This window comes from Larus michahellis, chromosome 3, assembly GCF_964199755.1.
Source record: "Larus michahellis chromosome 3, bLarMic1.1, whole genome shotgun sequence".
Taxonomy (NCBI): Eukaryota; Metazoa; Chordata; class Aves; order Charadriiformes; family Laridae; genus Larus; species Larus michahellis.
The window spans coordinates 123,830,580-123,853,501 of NC_133898.1; the positions used below are offsets into that span (position 1 = coordinate 123,830,580).

The following is a 22,922-nucleotide window of genomic DNA, read 5'->3' on the forward strand; positions in this document are numbered from 1 at the left end:
AACAACCCACCTACTGCATTTGCCAACGTTTTTTTTCCAAAGTGGCCACAGCGACCCACGGGCTCACTGGTACGGAAAGGGTGGACCCACATCTCTACCCATTCTCCTCCCACATTCCTGTTCCCTCCTTTCCTTGCATCAGTTCTGGCACTTATCTGACTCCCAGCTCACACCCTGGCAGCAAACAGATCCCGAGGGGGGAAAACAAAGCAGTAGTTTTCTGCTAGTTTAGCCGCCGGGAATGCGCGTGGAAGCAGTAAAACTGCCTTTTTTTGCCAGCAGACAGCTGTCGGTTTGGCTTCTGCCTTGTGAAGCTTCATCCCAAGCTTCCCACACAGCTAAGGAAAAGCAACAAGGTTTTGGGAGCGCCTGCAGAGGGGAATCGCAGCTGCTCACCTCCCGCTGTTGCCTGGGTAAGGGGTTTTCATTCCCTTCGGAGGGCAGGCCAGCCTGCCGCTTCCGCCGCGGCTGCTCACACAACCTGGGGCACCACCTCCCAGCTCCCTCCCGAGAACAGCATGGGACGGGGCGAGCAGTGGGTGCCTGGTACCTTTGAAACTTCGGGCATCACAAGAGAGCGATGCCTGCTCCAGCCGCGGTACCTTTCCGCGATACATCCCGCTCTCCCAGACGAGGAAGCAGCTGTCTCACAGGGGCAGGGGAAAACAAGCTGGAGAGTTTATAAACAGGAAATCCCAGTCTCTAAAGTTACAGTTAAAATTATACCTCCCTCTCCAACTATACCCGAACAAGAAACACTTTCTTCCTACTAACATAACCTTGCAGGAAAAACTACTGAGGTTCACAGTTAAAAGATGTTCTACTCTGCAGGAGATTCAAACACCTGAAAAACATGGGGGCGAAACCCCTTCCAACTACTGCCATAGTTTGGGTTTGTGTATGTTCAAGGGGAAGAATGACACTTCCTGAAGAAACCTTCCAACGGAAGAAAGATGAACGAGATCTATCACCATTTCAAAAAACTTCAATTTTTTTCTTTGTTAAAAAAAGGGGTAGCGAATTAAAAAGTCCTTCACTTAAAAGTCAATTCCAGAGAACTGAGGTAAAAAACAGATGGATAAAAGCCTTTGCAAGATGCCCAGATCTGCTCGGGCACCAAGCGCTTTGTCCCCTTCCCCAATGAACTTTCCCACTCAACAAACAATGAAAAAACACATTAAAAATGACAACTGTGGAAAGACATCTTAAGCCTCAAACGTGAGCTGGAGCACTTGCCCTGAAGGATCCATCTCTACCAGGGGCAACACTGCTCACCAGTGAAGCGGTGATCACCAGTGAAGACTATTCAGGGGTAAGAAGTGGCCTCCATAAAAGAACTAGCGGGGCTTGTTTAGGGTTGGGGGTTGGTGTTTTCTTCTTTGGTGTTTGGTTTTTTTTAAATTATTATTTTTGTTTGGTGTTTTTTGTTTTTTTTTTTTAGCTCGAGGCAGTTGATATGGCTGGAAAAAGTGGCTAAGGTGGGTTTTTTTGCCTGTCTTAGCCTGCCTCTGTTTTGCCAGGCTACCATAGAAAGACTACATCTCACCTGGGATACCACGGGCTGGCAAGAAAATAGTCCCTTTAGCACAGCCGGAGAACAGAGCGACGGTAACAGGGGACATCACCCCCAGCCATTTACAGTCTCTGCAGGGCACACAATGGCTAATCCAATTGCAACCTGCTCCTGGCACTGCCCGTGGCTGCCAGTAGCCTCTCTGCCTACTGAAACCACTGAGAGGAATTAATCCAAGAAATCTGCCACCGCGGAAAGGCCGGTTTCCATCAGGCCCTGGGAAACATAATAAAAACTTTTATCCAGTCTCCCCTGATGAGTCAATGCAGCATTCTCTCTGTGCTACAACGGAAGAAATTTTATGATTCCATTTTCAAGAGGTAAAAACTTAAGTCGCCCCGTCGCAGAGCCAGGTAACATAACGCTCGTACCAAGCTATTCCGATGGGAAAAAAATCCTCCCCGGATGGACAAAGAAACCACAACAGACAAACTAGAGCCTTTTACGTGTCCCTTTAATAAAATACATTTGCATAGTTATCTTACAACTTTGTTTAAAACCAAAGGTGAACAATTGCCCCATGCTAAGCATAGCCTGCATTTGCATGTCGTAACAATCATCCCCCGACATTAATACTCTAGCTTGAAAAGAACAACAGAAGAGATTTTTAAGGCAGCACACACCGTTACGTAGCAGTTTTATTAGTTCATTACATTAAAGTAGCACGACCCTGTAGCAGCTCCCAACACAACTGCAGGCCAAGGGTTGTCGGCATTCCTACGAGCAGACTTATTTACAGGTGTTTTCAACCCGACCCAAGAAAATCACCCAGGGATACGATCTGGCCAAGCATCGAGATGGCGTAAAGATTCAATGACTGGTAGGAGATGCTTCCATTATTAGCACGTAAGGTTTTTAATCGAGCTTTATGCCTTCTGCACTCCTACCTGTAACATTATTAACATTGACACTGCGATAGCGCTTTGGATGCTCTCTCAGCCCTCCGCCATCAGCGACCCCTCACACACCCCAGCCCTGCAACCGGGGCTCGGTGGTGGCACCGCTTTCTCGCGTGGGTCCTACTGCTGGGTCAGGAGCTCAGCTCTGCCAACTACGCTTGTGTAAAACCACACTTTTGGAGTTGGTTAGTCCATCAGGCAAAGCAGACAGTGGCAGTTAAATTAGGAATCGTTTCAGTACCTGTTCTTATGCATTTACAGCATTGATACTGTTCTTCTCCCCAGCTACCCCATGGCTATTCTCTGCCGGCCCACGGGAAACAACATGAAGCCAGTATTCCGCGGCAGACAACAGCAGATTTTGGCTTTCCTGGCTGGCTTCAGCTTTAACTGTTCACCTTGTGTGGCTCTGAGCAACGCTTAGCCTCTCAGCTCTTCACTGGGGACCATCAGTTCAACAGATAACTCTATTTTCCACTTGTCCTTAGTTCCAAAGCCAACCGTTTTCACCCAACTAAGGGATGAACTAGCTTTAACGCTAGTTTTGCTCGGCTGGCTGGGACAAGAGCTGAACGCAACTCCACGAACTTCTATCAACCAGGGAGTGGATTGCACACAGCCAGAGAAAAAGTAACATTTTTGAAAGAAAAAGTCTGATTTAAGCCCATCTTCTAGTAGCTACACCTCTTGAGTGATACAGAACAGTATTTTAAAATAATCTTGTCTTTCCTATCGCTGATCTGATGTACACATAGTGTTCCCTCCCCACCAGTGTGCGGAGGAGAGCAGAGCTCTCGGGTGATCGTGCTTGAGCTGCGTGAGGCAGACTTCTGCAGTAGAGATAAATACTGAAGGCAGGGACTACGTCTCTTTCAATCACCGTGATTAAGGTGTATTATTATTATTATTATTGTTATTGTTACTACAATTCGAGAATTTAGAGTGTAGTCGGGTAATACTGGAAGATGAAGAGGGAACCGTGAAGGCTCCAAACGCTTCATTTCAATACTCATCAGTTCCAACGGAGGGGCGGCTCTTTCAATAATTATCAATGCTCACATCTACCTTCCCAACCGTCTTTCACACTCCTTGTGTGAAACCTTACCTAATACTACCCTCAGCTCCAATTGCATCAGTTAAAAAATGGGTAGAATGACAGTTGTTTTTGGAAACTGCCGTGTAACTATTCCCTAGAACATCCCAGATAGGATGTGAAGTTGGTTTTGATTTTTAAAAGGACAATTAGTAGCAATTAGGCATTCAAGGAAAACCGTCGCTGAACATTGGGAAGTCGGTTTGGCTCAAATCCCACAGGTTAACAGTGCCTTTTAGAAATGGGGTAATTTCTAAGATCACCTAATTATTAGGCTACAGTGAGTGACTTTGATGCCACTGGTGTAGCACAACACGCTTCAGGCTGTATTAAACACGCTTTCAAGGTCAGAGATTCAGAGAAGGCAATTCAGAGTTATTCGCATATTTTAGTAGAAATACTTAAAATGTAGTTTCATAAGGAAATGAAGTCAGCTAGAATATTTGAGGAATTATCTAGCACATTATTTGCCTACAATAACATGATTTCATTCTATAACAAAATACTGGTTTAGACAAAATACATCCAGAATAAAAATCCATTTGTAGTATTATGTAGGCACACTGCTGTAGTCCGTATTGCACAAAAGATATCTCTCTGAACTAAAGGGCACATATACATTATTTGATCAAGTATATTAAATACATAACATCTCTCTCTCTCTATAGAATTTCTGGAGAAAGGCTTTTAAATCTCTGCCATTGGACTAACCTTGTCCTGATAGTACCTTCACAACATTCATATATATAGGTATGTAGTAAACAGTGTTTTGTAAACATTGCTGATTGCATAAGTGACCTTTGCTGTTTCGTAACCAAGTTCAGGAAAATAACTAAATTAAATACCATGTCTACCAGGTCTCTCCTGCTGTGAAAGGAGCACGGAACTATTCAATCAGGCAAGGAGTCTGCTATTAAGTCGATCCTTTTATTTACAGGGGTATCGGGGTTATAGCCCTGGTCCCTCCCTCTCCCCAGACTAATAAACCGTGGGCGCCGTTACTGCGCCATACCCCTGACGTGCCACAACCGTACCTTTAAGGACCACTTTTGAGCTGAGGAGCGTAGTTCCATTTTTAAGCCCAAATGCTCTGCCTTCAGCTCCAGGTGTCTGTTAGTGTTTCTTTTCTGGCAACATTTCTTTATCGAGGTTACCTATGTATTCGCCTGCTAATTTATTTAACAGAAAGAAGAGCGGCAGCTTTCAGATAGAATTTACGTTAAGTCACTACAGACCGTAGCCAGATAAAAACACTGTTCGGTACCGTTAACTATTTAATGAAGAAAAGGGGCAGGGGAAGGGCTGAGTAGCACAGAGACTGTGTAAGTACTTACTGCAGTAACGAGTACGTGTTTGCTGTCTGCTAGAACTGAAAGCAAATACGAATGATCGGAACCAGCTATTTAACAGAAGGAGGTCATTTAGGGATAGGACATATTGAGCCAAAACAACCTGAATTCCTGCTATAGTATTACTGCGAAGGAAGAAAAAAATTAAAATATCCTCCACCCTACGCTTAATAGTTCTTTCCCCAGTTAAAAAGGGTATTTAAAAGGCTGGATGGACCACACCAGATCTAAATCTTAGATCTTGTAGCATGTTTGTAATCACAGTGACTATCAGCAGCAGAGACAGGTAGGGTTTGTTTTCTGCTTGAGCCTTGTAGGCTGCCAAATTTTCAAAGCTCAATATGTACGAGATTCAATCAAGTCCATTAGAACAGTAATCAGCAAACATTTTAATTCTGCAAAGTACGTACATTACAACATTAAAAGAACACAACTGCCCGTTCAAAACAGCTCAGATAAACTGTGCAAATAGTGGGTCTTTGTGTGTCTGCAATCCCACCATGCAAACGATAACTTGATATGCATGCTAATGATCTGCCATTACCAATGCCAAACAAAAATGCTAAAGGAAACAAGAATGAACAGCAGTGAAAGCCACACAAAGACCCACTATCCTTTCTGCTGTTACAAGTCAACTGTAACGGTAGATTATAAGAAAACCCACAAAACTCTAATTTCTTGACTGGATCTAACGTTCAAACGAAGCAAAAGGATTGTGTCAGAGATACGTGAGCAGGGCTGGCCACCCTGCCTCCACGCTACAGTCAAACTCGGATAGTGGGTCTCTGAGGTGCTTTCACACTGGAAGACAACATTGGGTCCTAAAAAAAACAAAAAAAAAACAAAAAATGAAGGATAAAATGAACATAAATTTGAAGAGTGAAACATATGAGTTCTATGGACAAAGACAGAACAACACCAAAAAGGTCAGAAAGGAATGACTAACATTCAACTTTCTGAAAACAGACATCACGAGCTTCTGCTCCGGCAATTTCATATTTATAAACACACACAGTTTTAAGTACTTGCGACCAGCCACCACCGACTCTGAAAAACATCTGCAGCTGATTCACCTGAAGAAAGTTTCTTCCCATGGAAGACTTTTGTTATGTAGAACTCAACAACGCAAGGTCAAGCCTTAAAGGTTTTTGGGGTTTTTTTTTGTTTTTTGTTTTTTTTTTTTTTAAAGGCAATGGCAAAATTCCCTGAGATTTCAACAAAGCCAGGATTTCTCCTGAGAAACTTGTAATGGGACATGAGAAAATCAGATACTTGTACAGAAAAGCCTCACTGGAATTTATTTATATTGGCACAAAAAAAAATTAACCTGTCCAAAGCCTGAAAAGAAATGACACCTTGTCTCCAGTAACATGTGTCCGTGAAGTAGGACGTACCACATCACTCGACACACCCGTCAGAAACCAAGGTCTCGGGGCCGAGAAGAGGCGCTGCAAAGTCACCTTAAAGGCAGAGGTATGAGGTGGGCTGCAGCTGCACGCACCCTGCGGGCGACCCAGCGACTACTCCACACCCCAGGGCTTCAACCTGGAAGCTTTACCACACCTCACTGACAACGATCAAACAGGTTTAGAATTACAAAATGACTACGTCACTGTGAACTAAGGGACTGACTTCGTGTTTGATCCTTGCTAAAAGGGGGAAAATTCTGGAGCTGTTGAGTCAAATCTTAGAACAAATTATTCATCTTCATGCGTTAAAAAAAATGAACGTGGACCTGCAACATGCAACACCTCAAAGCCACTGATACCACAAACTCATAAAGAGAAGGTACTTGGCAGTAACTAGAGAACCCCAACAACTGTTTTCCATATGGAGACACAGAAATGCACCTGCCACGAGCATGTTCGGAAGCTGTTTTTTCACTACGAACACCCCTGAAAAATCAGTCAGCTTCATTCATTAGATAGCGGTGGACAGGAATTACTAATGATCTTTTGTGCATGGAGATAAACTTCTGGAAATACAGATCCTTGTTGATGAAAGGACAGGACTTGCCTCATGTCTCTAATGTGTCCCATCTGTAAGTAAGGTCTGAGGAGGAAAAAATTAGGCAAATCTAGTGGTATTACTACAAACACCAGGAAATTCACACTGTCAACACACGCGTGTCAAGAACAGTCTGCAGAGAGAGGATCTGTTCCCAGTCTAACCAACTTTTGCCATTGCACTGTCAGAAGGCAGAGCGGGCAGGTTTAAATGGGAGGAGGAGGTGCTTACGGGGACTACTTGGAGCTCAAGTCTAAGCGCCTGAAGGAGTAACTTAGGTGCCTGAGGAACTGCAGCAACGCTGGGCTACGAAAATTAAAAAGAGCGAACAGAAACAATAATTATACATACATTAGAGTAGAAAGAACTGGTAGAAGATTCAGCTCTGTGAAAGACCAACATAACCAAGGGAGAGGAGACCTCTCAGATCAGATGAGCTAGGAGGCTCTGCACACTGAGCACAGGTACATCCACCCGGCTGAGTCGTCCAGCTCTCGGCAAGAACGCCTCTGAGAGATGAACAGAGCTCTAACACTAAGAGACAGCCAGCAACCGAGTATGCAGATGTAGCTGGAGCATCTGTCTTGCCTCCATCAGAGGGACATGAGGGGAGAAAACTTCAACTACAGAAAATACAGGGACAAGGCTCAGACCGGTCCTATGGGTAAGAAGAAAAACTGAAAAAAAAAAAACATTTCGCTGAAAAAAAACAACAGATAAGGAGAGAACAAGTTTCTAAGTGAAACTGTTTAAGGCTGAACTGGCTGAAATGACAAAATTATCTCCAGGCGATCAGGAAGAAGCGTAAAGGGGTAAGTGCACCATGTCTACCTGGCCTTACACAGCCCTTGGGAAGAACAGGGAGAAAACCTGGTAGACACGTCTTAGACAGGTACTGGCAATACACAAAAGATCTGACCCTGAGTGGTTGAGCAAGCACTCAACAAAGAACAGAAGATTATGCATGTTCCTTTACTTTAAATCTATAGCTATTTATATTTTGAAACCTCCTGCATATCTTATTTATTCTTTATGAGGACTCCTATTGCTGTAAGGACTGCTATTAAAATGTCGTTAAATCATGAATAACTCCAATCATCACCAAGGTCACTGAGAGCACGACTCTCAAGTATTTTGTGTTCTGCAATCACCAGAACTCGGCTGTATTTAAGAGACCTGCTGACAGACCTAGGACACCCTTCCTTGAGTTTTTTCCTTGCAGAGACCCTGTGGCAGGATGCGCAGCTACACCAACAGGAAAAGTTGTCTTGTCAGCACAGCTTATTCTCTTCAGAGAGCTAGTTCAGCAACCTAAGAGAAGAAACATCTCGCTGACCTAAGTTTATGGTTTAGTGGTGGACTTGGCAGTGCTAGGTTAATGGTTGGACTCAGTGATCTCAAAGGTCTTTTCCAACCTTAAGGATTCTACGATTCTAATTTCCTTCTTTGCTAGGGAAGTTTGCCATTACAGCTATAACTAGTAAGTCCCAGGAAAGACTCTGGGTACAAAGGTGGTCCATATAACAGAGTTTAATTTAAGGGAAAAGCAGAATTTTCCAAAGCTGCAAACCTATTTGAGTAAACCCAATCTGTCTGCTCCCTTTCAAATACCATTACGTTTGACCGTCTAGAAGAGGCAGTGGGAGAAACTGCTACTCTTCAACAGAAACATTACAATACTCAGATTAACAATTCTTTTAAAATATAACACTGCATTTTTAAAATTATATTCTGTCATATCTCCAAGCTGGTCCCTAGAGGGCCACATCAACATTTCTGTGGGACGATTCCTTAGAGATTTCTCAAGAATACTAGTGAGAGTTTCTGCACTATATTTAAATAAGAGCAAAAATTATTTTAAAGGGAATCCAAGCAAGTTGGAAAGTTCAATCGTTACATCATTAAATATTTCTCTGGTTACAGAAGAATGGTACAGCACTAGCTTACTGCTAACTCAACTGACCAGCTCCGACCTCACGCCAACGGAAAGCAGCCCAGCCGAAATCTGTGTAACAGCATTTGCACAGGGCTGAGCTTGAGCTAACGAGCCATGTTGATTTTGAGCAGGCTCTGGACTTTAAGCAGGGTTTTCCCCTGCAGTTTCCAAATGACTATGTTTTAATATCACAAAAAAAAAGTGGCAAATCCTAGCACAAAACTGATATACAAACTAGCTTATTTGAAATACTCAGAGAATTTTAAAAAAAATAAAAATTCAACACATTCTTCATTCACCAATAGGTGGATTTTGTTAGTTATGCACCAGCAGATCTGCTTCACACCAAACACATTATTTCTTCGACAAAAATTTCACAATGATGTACAGATGACCTGCTGCACATCTGCTCATCTGCCTGCCACCGGCTGACCTTTATCAATGTGCTTTCAAAGGAAAATTCTGTGCCAAAATCTGATGTGGATAGAAATATTTTTACTTCACGACATTGAAATCTGAGAAAAAGACAGGCGGATGACATATCAGCAACCAGTGAGAAAAACTGAGTCATCACATCAAATGCTTCCAATTACAGCGTGATCTCAGCACTGCTTTTGTTGAAAATTAGTGGTATGTGTAATCATCTTGCACTTACCACACTCAGCTCCATAAGTCTAAATGCAAACACACCTGGTGTGATAAGCTAATCTCTCTATCATTTTTGAAAATGCAGAAAGTTTTAACATGCAGCCAGAATCTTAGTTTTATAGCCCATCTGGATTTAGCCAATGCTACTTCTTCAAAATTGAGATTTTTGTCTCTATTCAAATAACGAAACAAACACAAACTTTAAAAGGATCATTTCAATGATTTAGATACGCCTAATGGAAAGAATGTTAAGGTAAATCTAAGTGCAGAAGTTTTTGACACCACAGCCACACCAGCATTAAAAGAAAAAAAAAAAAAATCATCAATGTGTTACTAAAAATGTAAGCACAGATGTAATTTAGCTAAAAAGAAAACCTCGAAAATGGTGCATACTGTATTTTGCCCAGGTACCACAACAAGCTACCCAGGGAAAATATTTTAACTTTCCAATCCAAGCTGTACTTTCATTACCAAGTTCGTGAATCCTTCTGTAAGAACACAACTCTGTTGATCAAATCTTAAGCGCAAACTGGTCTTTACACAGTAGCTAGAGAGTATTAAGAGTCTACCTCAACCAGCCTGCTGGCTGCATGTTTTTATCCTGAGAAAACGACAAATGATGTCTAGGGAAAAAATAGTCAGTGAAGGGACAAGGCTTGTTTTGTCAAAAGAGCAACTTTTACAGTAAGATATCTTCCCAAACCCACTGATGCCATGGGTTGATACAAAAGTTGGTTTAATCACAGTGCCCCAGGATGAAAAGCTGAGGGAGTGAAAGTGGTGGTAATTTTCTCTGGGGAGAGGGGCCAAAAAACGGTGTGTGTGTGTGGGAGGCACCAGAAACCTTATAGTGTTTTCTACACGTGAAAAAGATCGAGAAAATTTTCAGTGTCAGATAGGTGTATATTCTAGCATTCAGTTCTCAACCTGCTGATGATAATTTTCAGCTTAACGTGTGTTTTGATACAGATCTGCTTTCTCAGAACTGGATGAGAGCTGGATCGCTGGGAGCTGAGACACGTGTATACCATAGGGACAGATCACTTGCCAATGCTAGAATCTTTTCCCTATCCTTTCTGTGGTTATCTTTACTTAAGTTTAAATAAAGTTAAAGATGACTATAGCAGAGACTTTCATATTTTATAAAACTTGAGCAAGTTCTGTAATTGAGCACGGTATGCCTGCACTGACTCCCAGTCATCAAACGTCAGCGCCTTTAGTGGAAGAGGAACACCTACCAAATCTAGTCTCTTAGCTCGTTCTCCACTCTTGCAGTTACACACTGGCTGGTTGGTAACGTGCTGGTTGTTTGTAGGTTCAATAGAAAAGCGTTTAAAGTACTTATTACTATAGTAAAGTATTTAAAGGAAAGGTATTTAAAGTACCAATAAATTCAGCTGATGCCCGGAACTCTGAATTCTAAACACAAAGCAGAAGAATAGCGATGCACCTTTGAAATAAAGTAATGAAATGAATAAAAAAATAAAAGCTGCTTACACTGCTGACTTGGATCAGAATCTGTGGTCATCTTCACATAGTTTGAGGGGAAGAGACCTGTCACGCCACTGATTTCTCCTTGCCACCAGTCGGCATCATCTTTGCTCAATACATTAATAAGCTGCCCTTTGGAGAAACTGAGCTCATCTTCATTGTTTGCCATGTAATCATACATCGCTATCACTTGACACACTAGGAAGAAAAAACAGAAATAGCAGAACACTGTTACACAAGTATCAAGACTTTTTGAGCTTTTTATGTAACCACAGGAAAGAAACGACAATTTCACATACGCTGTTACATAAGAAAAACGCCACATGATCTTATCTTGACGTGGAACCGTCCTCCCTTTCCTTTTACTCTTTTCTAATTATGCCAGGCAGCAATCTTTATTTCCACTTTACATATCTATGCATTTATACAGCAAATTGATTCTATTAGTACAGCACCTATTGACCTTCTAAACATTTTAAAATATAATCAAGTATGCTTCTATCTCTTTTACTGGCTCCGAAAAGCAAGTGAGTCTGATTATCTCATAGCTGATACTTGTGAGAAGAACGTGGCAACGGCAGAGGAAACATGCATTAGCTAATTGTGAGCTGCTCGTTTAGTCAACGGGAAGTCCTGTCCAGCAACACCCAGGAAGCTGTTGTAGAAGCAAATCATAGCTGTGGAGAACAGCACGCTTTAAGCATGCAGAACCAAAAAAATGTCATTTTCTGTGAAATAATCTCATTTGTACCTGGCCACTCAAATGGAAAAATTTAGTGGAAACTTCCTGCTTAGTCTCCCTCATTACAAGGAGCAGTGCATGTAATTCCAAGGTGTTTGCCCATGACTGTTAGTTTTCTGTAAGATTTCTGCTAGCATTTGGAAACATGGGGTTTTCAAATGAGAAGAGTGTGGCTCTTCAGTGGACTCAGCAAAATTAAAAAGCTCTTGCCATAGAAGATGGACTGCTGATCCTCACAGATTCTGGATATAAACATCTTTGTATGACTGAGACATTCTCTTGTAAGGTACGTGGAGGACAGTATATGCTAAGGAGGGACCCTATGAAGAACTGGTTTGATTAAGAAGTTGGGAGATTTTACCTTTCTTGGACAGAGATAAGAGCTGAACACAAACTCTGACTAGGACACTACCTTCCACAGTGACACAGGACGAGGGCAGTGATCATCCCCCTGGACTCAGCACCGGTGAGGCCCCACCTCGAGTGCTGTGTCCAGTTTTGGGCCCCTCACCACAAAAAAGACATTGAGGTGCTGGAGCGGGTCCAGAGAAGGGCAACGGAGCTGGTGAGGGGTCTGGAGCACAAGTCTTGTGAGGAGCGGCTGAGGGAGCTGGGGGTGTTCAGCCTGGAGAGAAGGAGGCTGAGGGGAGACCTTCTCGCTCTCCACAAGTGCGTGAAAGGAGGGGGTAGCCGGGGGCGGGGGGCAGTCTCTTCTCCCAAGTAAGAGGCGACAGGACAAGAGGAAATGGCCTCAAGTTGCGCCAGGGGAGGTTTAGATTGGATATTGGGAAAACTTTTTACACTGAACGGGTTATCAAGCATTGGAACAGGCTGCCCAGGGAAGTGGTGGAGTCACCATCCCTGGAGGTGTTTAAAAGACGGGCAGACATAGCGCTTAGATATGGTTTGGTGATGGTTTTTGTCAGAGTTAAGTTGATGGTTGGACTCGATGATCTGAAAGGTCCCTTCCAACCCAGGCGATTCTGTGATTCTATGACACCGCTATCAGATACGGCCATTAAACAGTATTACGCTAGTTATGTAAATCACATTAGTATCTGAACAATTGAAGCAGTTACATAAAATACTCTAAATGAAATACAAAGTCCTTTCCCCCCCCCTCACCTGAGGGAGCAGCAGATGTGGTTCTTTCACTACTCGGACCCAGTAATTTCACATGGCTGGCAGGGAACCATCCTTTCTGTCTCTTTTTCCCTCTTGCCTGTAAATGTTTAAAATGGTTATTACATAATTAAGAAACCAAATAGTGTACAGACTGTAAAAAAGGCAACAAATACGTTACACGGTTTTGCCAACAAAAGACAAAAAGTCAGGCTTCCAAACACCCACTAAGTAGTAAATAGATCTCAAAAGGAAAAAAATCTGGCTAAAGGATAAAACAACCCAGTTCAAATAAAGCTGCACTTTAATATGTTTTGGTAAATGTATTAATCCAAAATTTTCAAGTGCAGCTAATTATTTCAGTGCACTATTTAATTATAGGGCTGAAAATCTGCTCTATGAACATTCTACTTATGCATCATATAAGGAGTCTCTAATGAGATACCCAGAATGGAGGTAACAATTACCATAAGCTGCTTTGAAAATCCTGACCTAAGCATTTGGTATCACTTCCTACCTAGTCCAGCACGCGAGAGTTCGAAAAGAATTTCCTTAGTTTTTAGTCTTTGTGTTTTTGAGTCCCACAAGTAAAGATGGTCTCCGCACACACTGAAGAAACAAATATACTTCAGAGTGCACAAAAAAAGTCAGGATGTAAAAGTGAGCATAGATTTTAGAAAGCAGCAGCTGCGGAGTGAGCTGTATTACAACAAAAACAAAATCAAACTAGCAAGAATTGACAATTACGTATCTTAATTTCCCTCCCCTCCCCTCCTCTTTTTTCTTTTTTTTTTTTTTTGGATTCTTTGAGGCTTCTCCTTGAACCAGCACCAAACCTACTTTTCTTAAAATACAAACTATTCTATTCATTGTTTTCTGAGTTTATTTTTTTTGCACATACTATGAATAAATTTTCCACTGCTGTTAATTCACAGAAACTCAGTGCAGCGATTTCTCAGCTTGCTCACTGTGCTCTCTCCTCCTGTATCTGTAAAGCAGGCTGGTTTTAAAAACAGATGCTGAATAGTTAGATCAGCCCTGCTCTAGCTGTTGGAGAAGGAAGATAGGTTTTAACAAGTGTTCAATCAAAACGGAGCGTGTGAGGCTGTAGAATACCTTGGTAAAGGCCAGTTAAGTGATATCAAGGGGACAGAACTTTGTATTGTGCTGTTCAATCCCAGCATTGGAAATAGCCTTCAGTATTGGAAGTAACATGTTTAAATTCAGGCTAATGCTGCAGATTCAGCTAAAATTCAGCTAAAGAAAAGGGTAACAGAGACATTACAAGATTGCGACTTAATTTTTTGCATTGGTTGCAAAGATGAAGGCTGTTATGGACAAGATCCACGGGGCTCCAAAAGTCAAAATACCAATTATGATTTAAGAAGAACGTCATGTAACTGCACCCTCAACCCTTGTGACTAGAAATTCATCACTAGGTGAGAAAAGGAGAAAAGTGGGAACAGCAACCTTCATAATAAACTAGCTTCCAACTCCAACTTCCAAGAATTCCTGTTCTTTCTTCAGAATAATTTTACAGTTTAGTGTTTTACCAATTAAAATTGTAACCGATTTATTAACTGTCAACATCCCTCTTCCCCCTCCCATGCATATGTTCACTGACAGTTTTACTATTTTCTATGACCAAAAAAACCCCAAAACCAAAAAAAAAAACACCAAACAAAAAACCCCAACAACTCAAGATTTAATAAAAAACTTGGTTTTCCCCAAATATGGTTTATACAAGATAAAAATAACTTTCTGGCCAGCTTTTAGAATGCGATACTTAGTTGTTTTCTCAATTAAACCCAAGATCACCTCCTTGCCTTTCATGAAGTCCCAATTATTTCTCCTTCAGTAATTACCTGCAACTCTCCTTGCCACCATCCACTAGCATTTTTCTTCAGAATAAGTATTAGCTGTCCTGGAGCAAGACTAAGCTGTTCAGATCCTGATGCAGCATAGGCTGTAGTAACCTGAGCAATTTCTGAAAAGATAATATATTCATAGTATTTGTTATTTTTTTCATTACATTTGTTATTTTTTCATTACAGTAAGAGCTAGATCCACAGAAATATCCTGGTACGTATCTTGCAGCTAAGCACATTAGCCCACCATTACAACACTGCTATGAACCTAAATGCTCATAGTTACTTAAGAAACAGTCCTAAATGATAAAAAGTTATCACACACTCACCAGGTTTCTTATTTATTGTTCCAGTTTTGCCAGCATTACTAGAAGCCTACAAAGACACAACAATCGTCTTTTAATGTACAATAAAAACAGCAGAGTTTACACCAACTTTAAGGATGTGGACAGAAAAGCACACCGAGATTTCCATTTTGAGCCCATATTTAAAAATCCTGTATGGAGAGAGACAGCATGACGCTGTGGCTAGAGCACTGATTTAGCACTCAAGCTACCTAAGCTTTTCTTTTCTGTCAAGCACATTAATCTCTGCCTAAGATCACTATCTAAGAGCTAAATATCAATACCAGTACCAATAAAATTGAGAGAAAGCATCACGTGTTAGTTGTCAGAATACGAACTCACGTCTTGATCCTTTGGTCTGACATAATTGGAGGGGAAGATTCCAGTTCTGCCATCAATGCTCCCGGTCCACCATTCCCCTTCCTTCTGGGTCACTAGGATTTCCTCACCTTCCGTGAAAGTCAAGTCACCAGGCTCAGAGCTTGAGTATGAATAGAGCGCAACATACTCTGTGCAAACAGCACATACAAAGAAGGAGACAATAGTTTCAGATTGGAGGATAAAAGTACGTCAGATGCAAGTAAAGGTATCTTTGATATCAGCTTTCATCAGTGTGTTCATATCGTGGATCATGTCTTCACAAGTTTGTCAACCAACCTACCTACTTGCGTGATTGTAATCACATCTCGCCTCACGCTTACAACTCTGAATTACAGCTACACAACTTTGTACGGACAGATGAATTTGGCACGGTGAGAGTTACTACCCTGTGGTCATCCTGCAGACCAGCAGAGGCCGGCAGACCGCAGCTCGAACACTCATCCCTTGCATTAAGTATTCCACCCTGTGTTTCACAGCAAGCGTGTATATTCCACACCTAAACCTGATTAAAACCATTCTTAGCTGACTAACGCAGCAAAAATGAAAAACACAAGTGGAATTAAAATATCACTGGGGAAACATGGAGATACACTAGATTAAAAGGCTTAGAAAGTGCTTCCCACAAATTTTTCTCCAGTAATATTTGTTTTCTCTACACCCTGCTGATTAAAAGAGAATGATTTACACTCAGGAGACTAAAAGTCCCTTCTTACGTCTCTACAATTCAGTGTAATACAGTGGAGAACAGCAGGAAGAGAACTCGGCTTATGGGTATGAGACATATTTAAGTTTTCAGAAATAAATTAATGCCTGAGCAAAAGTCTTAAAAACAAAACCAAAACCCAGGCCTATGCTCAACCTGAATCAGTTACAAGCTTTACTTAAGCTCCTGTGTTAGAGTTCTCATATCGGTAGCTCAACATTGGCACTGGGTCTTTTGGACAAGCATTAAAAGGCTGGCTCAGAAACTCTTGACATATTTAAGCTTATTCACATGCTATTAAGCAGAAACAGACTGTATCATTAAGTAGCACATTTCACGCTGTCTTACCCTCTCCTGCTGCGTAAGACTGTGTGTTAGGCTTTTTGTTTACAGCTGCGTAAATAGCTTCTGGTCTGCAGAAAGAAAAAAAGGTCTGGGTAACTGAAAGGCTGATCAAGAACAAATCTCTTTATCAGGGTGAGACTAAGCTGACTTTGGTTATCTCCAAGTTGGTATTGCCTCTGAAGTAATTGCAAGGACTTCCCTGACTGTCAAACAGTGACAGGTATTACCGATATTTAAGATATGAACGGCATCCACAAGCACACTGCTTCAAAAAACGTAAAGTGATGAAAGATGAGAATATATATATATACATCTCTCTCCAAAAGAAGTACAAATTCAAGATTTTATCTAAACTCTCTCATTCTAGAGAATTTCTACGAACTTTTATTGTAACACATGAAAAGAACAATTCACATACAACAGTGCAGCCATCCCAGCAGTAACCAGACTTTGAATTATTACCTGAACAGTTACCTTGCAGCATTAGAATGAACATAATGATCTAGTCAAGTAAAGAAAAATACACTATTTCTGCAAGATGTGCCTCACGAGCTTACGATTATTTGTAGGTCACTCAGAAATCGGCACCTTCAGAGGCAGAACGCGACTACACTGCAAGAGAGCTGACTCCGTAATGAACCAAAACAAAGCCTGGCACTTGATGAATAATCAAACACCCCTGAATTTTCACAGCACTCAGCCTTGGAAGACTGTCTATTTACACAGCAGTGAGCCTACCATTACTTGGCTTGCCAGAACAAAATAATAAAAGCCTAAAACGGCATGGTGTCAATTATAAATGGTATTTATATTCTGCACTTTAAAGCATTGCAAGAATTTTGCACTCTAAACCACCTATTTTTCAAACCGTTGAGTAAAAGAAAAAGTCGCACTTACTCCTCTTTCTTGATTTCACTCCCAGGCAAGAGCTTGACATATGATTTTGGAAACCAACCCCTTCCTCCGTGTACCTCTCCAAACCACCAGTTTTCCTGCTGCTCCAGGACAGTAATGATATCATTTTTTGAAAAATTCAAGTGGTTATCTTTTTTTGCAGTCCAAGAGCAAAGTGCTTGTGCTTTTAAGTTCTCGACAGGCTGCCCCTGTTAAGACAGAAGTGGAGATGTTGGTCAACCACACTACCCCAAAATGGTGCAAGTGTTAAACACAAACAAACAAATTGATATATCTTTGACTGAAGTTTAAGCAACTTCATCCCTAAATGATGGCTGAATAATTTGTTGTATGGTCAACAACGTTTTACGTTGATGTATACAAGCTGCTGACTGAGGAACAATCTCTCAACTCTGTTTCTCATTTGTTAACAACATCTCGTGTGTTTAATTACAGGTGAAAATGATTTTAGAGTTATCAAACATACATGAGTCTTCTTGCTCCCTGGAAACACATGGCGTTACGTCAATGCACACCAGTGGAGCATTCAGAATAGCTTCTTTAACCTCTAGCCTGTTCAGCGAGGCCAGTATTAGAAAAGGCATATTTTGTTTTGGTTTTTCTTTAAATCTCTTTTATTAACATGAATCTAAACTACAGAAGGTTCTCCACTCTCACACAATATACCTGGCCGTGAACGGGCGAAACGGATCCCGGGGACACAGTGCGAGTAAAAGCTGATTTCTGTTGCCATGCTGTATTAACATTCAGGTTAGAAAAAGGTATGTTTTGGTAATCAGATTCTTCTGCAGGTTTGCTTGGTGAAAGTGGTCTGCGAATTGAATACACGCATATTTAATACATTACTATTTTTATTTAAAAAGTACCTCAAGCAGAGTAACATTTTTTTTTTAAACGTATATGCTACACAACGTGAAGCAGACTATCAAAATTTCCAAGCTAAGACTTTCAGGCAGGTTCTTCACTAAGTTTTCTGCATTTATATTTTTAAAACAAACACCAAGTGAAACTACACGGCACATTATGTGTCAGCTAAATTTAGAAAAAGCAATTTTAACACAAACAGAACAAAAACTCACTCTGAAGCAGCTGAGGTAGTAGATAAAGATACTGTAGGAGGAAGTAAGGCCTTCTTAGGAGACAAAGATTTTTCTCCTTCTGGTATTTTTTCTACATAATTGCATGGAAACCAACCAAAATGTCCTTGAAAACTCCCATAAAGCCAACCAGGCTCCCCTACAGTTTTTTCATCAACCTATGGACAAGGGAATAAATACAAAGAAAACACAATTAGCGATGTAAAACAAACAGGGCACCCCGTGCGGCAGCACCTGCTGGCACCCTGAGCGTGAGCAGCACTCACACAAAGATGAGCATTTTCATTCTCTTCCCTTTCAGAATTGAGCTGATTTTGCTCTGTTCAAGAGACAGGGTGATGAGGCAACCGCACTGGGCTTAGACTCAGGCAGAGACAGGCCTCAAAGACATTATGTTCCTTCAAATGAGCCCCAAACATGCACCTTGGGGACCATCTACTATACCTGGAGCCACTCTGGCTTGCCAAAAATTACAGTGCATTGCGTTGTATTTTGCCAAATGCGCAGCCGAGAGGCAGTGGCTGCCAGCGCACAAAAACAACTGCTGCAGTTCTGCTTACAGATATAATTAACCGTGTCATCTGACTCCATCCAAAACACGTCCAAAAATTCTGTTATTTACTATGCGATGAAGTATCGAACACCCTTAAACATTCATAGCAATATTGAAGCCTCCATTATGCTGCAAATTAGCAAATTGGTCAAAATTAGCTAAAAATTAGCAGCTCATCAAATATTATCAGCTAGTTAGCTTGGCTGAGGTTTGGGCTATAAGAGGAGGAGGAGGCGGCAGCAGCTGTTAGCCTATTTCTAAAATAAATTATCAGTAGTTAAATGACACGGTTAATTATATCCGAGAAGGAAGCCAAAACAAAACCTACTTCTCTTGTTCCCTCTTCCATGCTTCATTGGTATGAAAATGCAAATAAATGATTTAACGCTGTCAAACTGAAAGCTAATACTGAAGTGTTTTAATAGTTTGTACCACATTGCTTTGTAAATTCTCCCTTATCCCCTACCTACATCACTTGTAGTCTGATTGAGGAGGAACCATATGTACTTATATATTAGATATACATATTAATTATGTATCTATCTCAATTGTATTACCATAGCTGTAAATCAGTTTTCACAGTCCACCTGAATGCACACCCTTCCAAAAACACGTATGCTGACAAGTGACATAAATTACTGAGATGTCAGAAGACATTCCCAATCTTACAGTGCTGCTGTAATATTACAGACAGCATATTCAGCTGAATCCAGAAAAGCGCAACAAAGAATGGGCGCAGAATAAACTACTATAGATATCTGCCTCAGGGAACAGTCATAAAGGACCAGCCAACAAGAGGTAGAAGTCTATGTTAAAAATACATTAGAAAATGGTATTAAGATTCAGAAGAACCTTTCACATCTACTTGTTAAATAACTAGTTTTATTTTAATTCAAATACCATTAATTAATAATTAATGCCTCTATTTACTATGCTCATATTTCAAGCAGATACTCAGAGGCCAACCTGTATACGTACAACGAACTGCAACAATGATATCGTTCCTGATCTACTAATTTTAGAAAGTTTACGTTTAGCAGTCACTATTGTTATTTTACACAGATTCTCAACACCTCTAGGAAGTATAAGCTCCATTGAAAGATTTTAGCTGAACTAATCCTAATTTCACCTGTAAAAAAAAAAAAAGGAAAAGAAAAAAAAAAAAAGGCAAACCAATTTAAAGTTAAATTTTGAGTAAGCCTTAAAATACGTCAACATAATGCTTTTGATGCTTAAGACCTTGTGTATCTCAAAGCCAGGGAAGGGGGGATGATTTTTGCAAGTTAAATGTGAATGGCAAATCTTACCTGAATTATATCTCCAGTATTAAAGCTCATTTCATCGTGATTCCTTGCTTCAAATGGATATAAAGCTCTGTAATTTACCAAGGCAACCGAATTCCTAGACTCCGAGACACCAACTGCATTGCCTAAAAGGATAACAAAACTAGTCACCATTTTGATGCAGCTGAAAGGCACGTGCTTAGCTGGAGCCCCGTTATTCTAAGCAACGGGTATGAACGTAAGAAGAGAACAGTTTGTGCCCCAAAGACACTATGCAAGTATCAAAGGAGATCACTAGCTACAACAGGCTGATGGGACGCAGACAACGCAAGAGTTTAAACGCGCTAATCATAGTAAACATAACACAGGCAATAAAATGCACTGTCTTCTGAAGCCAAAAAAATGACATCTTTATCTCCTTATCTTTCCTCGTCAAACTGCTCTGGCTAGGCCAGTGCTTTAACATAGTCTGGTTTAACACAATTATAGTTTTCCAAGTTGAAAAGACACCACTGTTGCTACAGTAAGTGTTCAGCAGCACGCGTGAAGATTTTAGTTTGAAACCTAAAATAGCAAAGTATCATGATTTCTGTTTTCTTTGCATCTCTGTTCTCCAAGTCCGTGACTGATGCTGCTGACAGTGAATGTTTTACAAAGTATAGCTGAGGTGTGCAAATACCCTTCAGCACTGTTCTAATTTGGTTCTTGCTGAACTCAGTGGTGAAAGTGGCTAATAAAAACTGACAAGAACTAATGAAGGATGGAACTAATCAAAACTGCCTTCAGCAAAAGCATTCTTAAACCAGTATTCTTCAAAATCCTACAACTAGAGTTAGGTCTAGTCATTCAGATCTTTCCTTTTTAATAAGAGGCATTGAGTAATACAGAAATAAACTAGATTTCAATGTTAATAAATCACTTTGATGAGTGTTACCTGCCCATCCACTCATCATTGAGCAAAACTCCACATTAGCGCTCTGCTTTAATGATAGAATGGGCAGGCCTCAGGGAAAAGCTAAATTATTACTCTTTCCAGCATCTGTGATCTGTTGACTGTGATCACTGGAAGATTTGTCATCACTCATAGGTGCTGAAAACTGACAGAAGTAACCTAGGTTAACAGGATGATTTATAACTTAGTAAAGACATGAAACACTGCTCTTTTTTTTTTTTTTTTTTTAAATAATATTTTAGATAATAAGCCTGCCATCATGTCACATTATCATAGAATGGCTTGGGTTGGAAGGGACCTAAAAGATCATCTTGTTCCAACCCTCTTGCAACAGGCAGGGACACCTTCCACTAGACCAGGTTTCCTTGGTTAACAACAATATATTTAAAGAATGAAATAACGCTCAGGAAAATAAGAACCATTAAAGCAAAAAAAATCTAACAGACTACGATTACCTTCATTTTTCCAGGGTGGCTTAAGACTTTTACCCTCTGTTGGTTTCAACAGATCTGCAAACTTCTCATTTACGTTTAATTTAGAAGTGCGTTTCTCCACCTCTTGAGAGCTGGTCACTTTTATCTTCTTTATTTCTTCGTTCTGCTTACGCCTCTCCTCGGCTTCTTTTGCAATTTGTTCTTGCTTTCTTTTATCTTCTTCCAGTTGCCTCTGCCTTTGTTGTTCTGTCTCTCTCAGGATGGTGGCTTGCCTATTTTTTTCCTCCTCTGCATGAAGCTGTTGTTTATTTTCCCTTTCTCTCATCAGAGCAGCTGCTTCTTCAGCTTTGAGCTTTTCTTGAACTTTTTCCTGCATTCGTTCTTCCTCCAATCGCTTCTTTTTCTCTTCTTCTTCCCTTCGGATATTTTCCTGCCATCGGTTCTCCTTCTCACGTTTTGCTTTCCTGAAAGAGTAAGAGAGAGGTCGGAGAACGTTCATATGAAAATGAATGAGACGGTGTTTATAGAGTAATTGTCTGCACTTGTCAGTACAACTGAGTCTATGATATTGATCACTCCCCTCTCTGGGCAATAAGTTCTTCCACAGGAGACCATGCTTTGTCTTAACAAAAGCACCAGTATATTTCACATATAAATAACAAATGGATTAAAATTCTTGGTATACAAACACTGCCACTGCAGTGCCTCCACGGGCACTTCCGCTCACCTACAGCCTGATGAGCAAGAAGCGATCTGTTAATTGAACAAAGGTGGTTTTAGGCTGTCCACCAAGGGAGCATCCAAATCTCACAACTGGAAACTAAGATTTCCAAACAGATTAATAACAACATTTCACTCTGGTACATACATAAAATAGCATTTGCATAATGACGTTTGTTGCTTTAATTTTTTGCTTTCAGCAGTTGTAAGCTATTCAATATGCTTATCCCCGCCATGGCCACACTCTTCATCAGACAGAATTCTGGAAATCTGACTATTCTCCAAAATTCTTCAGATTGTATTCTGTGCCTTATCTCTCCAAAGAAGTTACTATCCAATTCAACGCCCTTAAAAATCTTTGTATTTTAGCTGTCAAGACCTTTTTTCTGAAAAGAGTGGATCAAACCCTTTGGGCCACCTTCTGAAGAGGTTGCAGAGGAGGGATCACGCCTAGAGCAGACTGTTTC

At 40.9% G+C, this 22,922-nt stretch overlaps 1 protein-coding gene across 9 annotated transcripts in view; it reads right to left on the reverse strand.

Moving 5' to 3' along the window:
* Positions 1–22,922, reverse strand: part of ITSN2 (intersectin 2) — a 90,215-nt gene that overhangs the window by 14,349 nt on the left and 52,944 nt on the right. For 7 of the 9 annotated variants that reach the window (XM_074581986.1, XM_074581987.1, XM_074581984.1 and 4 more), the window contains 11 exons: positions 21,757–22,199; positions 20,374–20,495; positions 18,496–18,671; positions 18,083–18,227; positions 17,399–17,604; positions 16,505–16,569; positions 15,415–15,581; positions 15,058–15,103; positions 14,726–14,847; positions 12,864–12,960; positions 11,003–11,194 (listed from right to left, as the gene is read on the reverse strand). In XM_074581986.1, coding sequence (XP_074438087.1) covers positions 11,003–11,194; positions 12,864–12,960; positions 14,726–14,847; positions 15,058–15,103; positions 15,415–15,581; positions 16,505–16,569; positions 17,399–17,604; positions 18,083–18,227; positions 18,496–18,671; positions 20,374–20,495; positions 21,757–22,199 — 1,781 coding nt within the window. Of the gene's footprint in view, positions 1–2,010; positions 5,736–11,002; positions 11,195–12,863; positions 12,961–14,725; positions 14,848–15,057; positions 15,104–15,414; positions 15,582–16,504; positions 16,570–17,398; positions 17,605–18,082; positions 18,228–18,495; positions 18,672–20,373; positions 20,496–21,756; positions 22,200–22,922 lie in introns of those variants that run through there. The other 2 variants (XM_074581992.1, XM_074581991.1) reach the window with 1 other exon arrangement.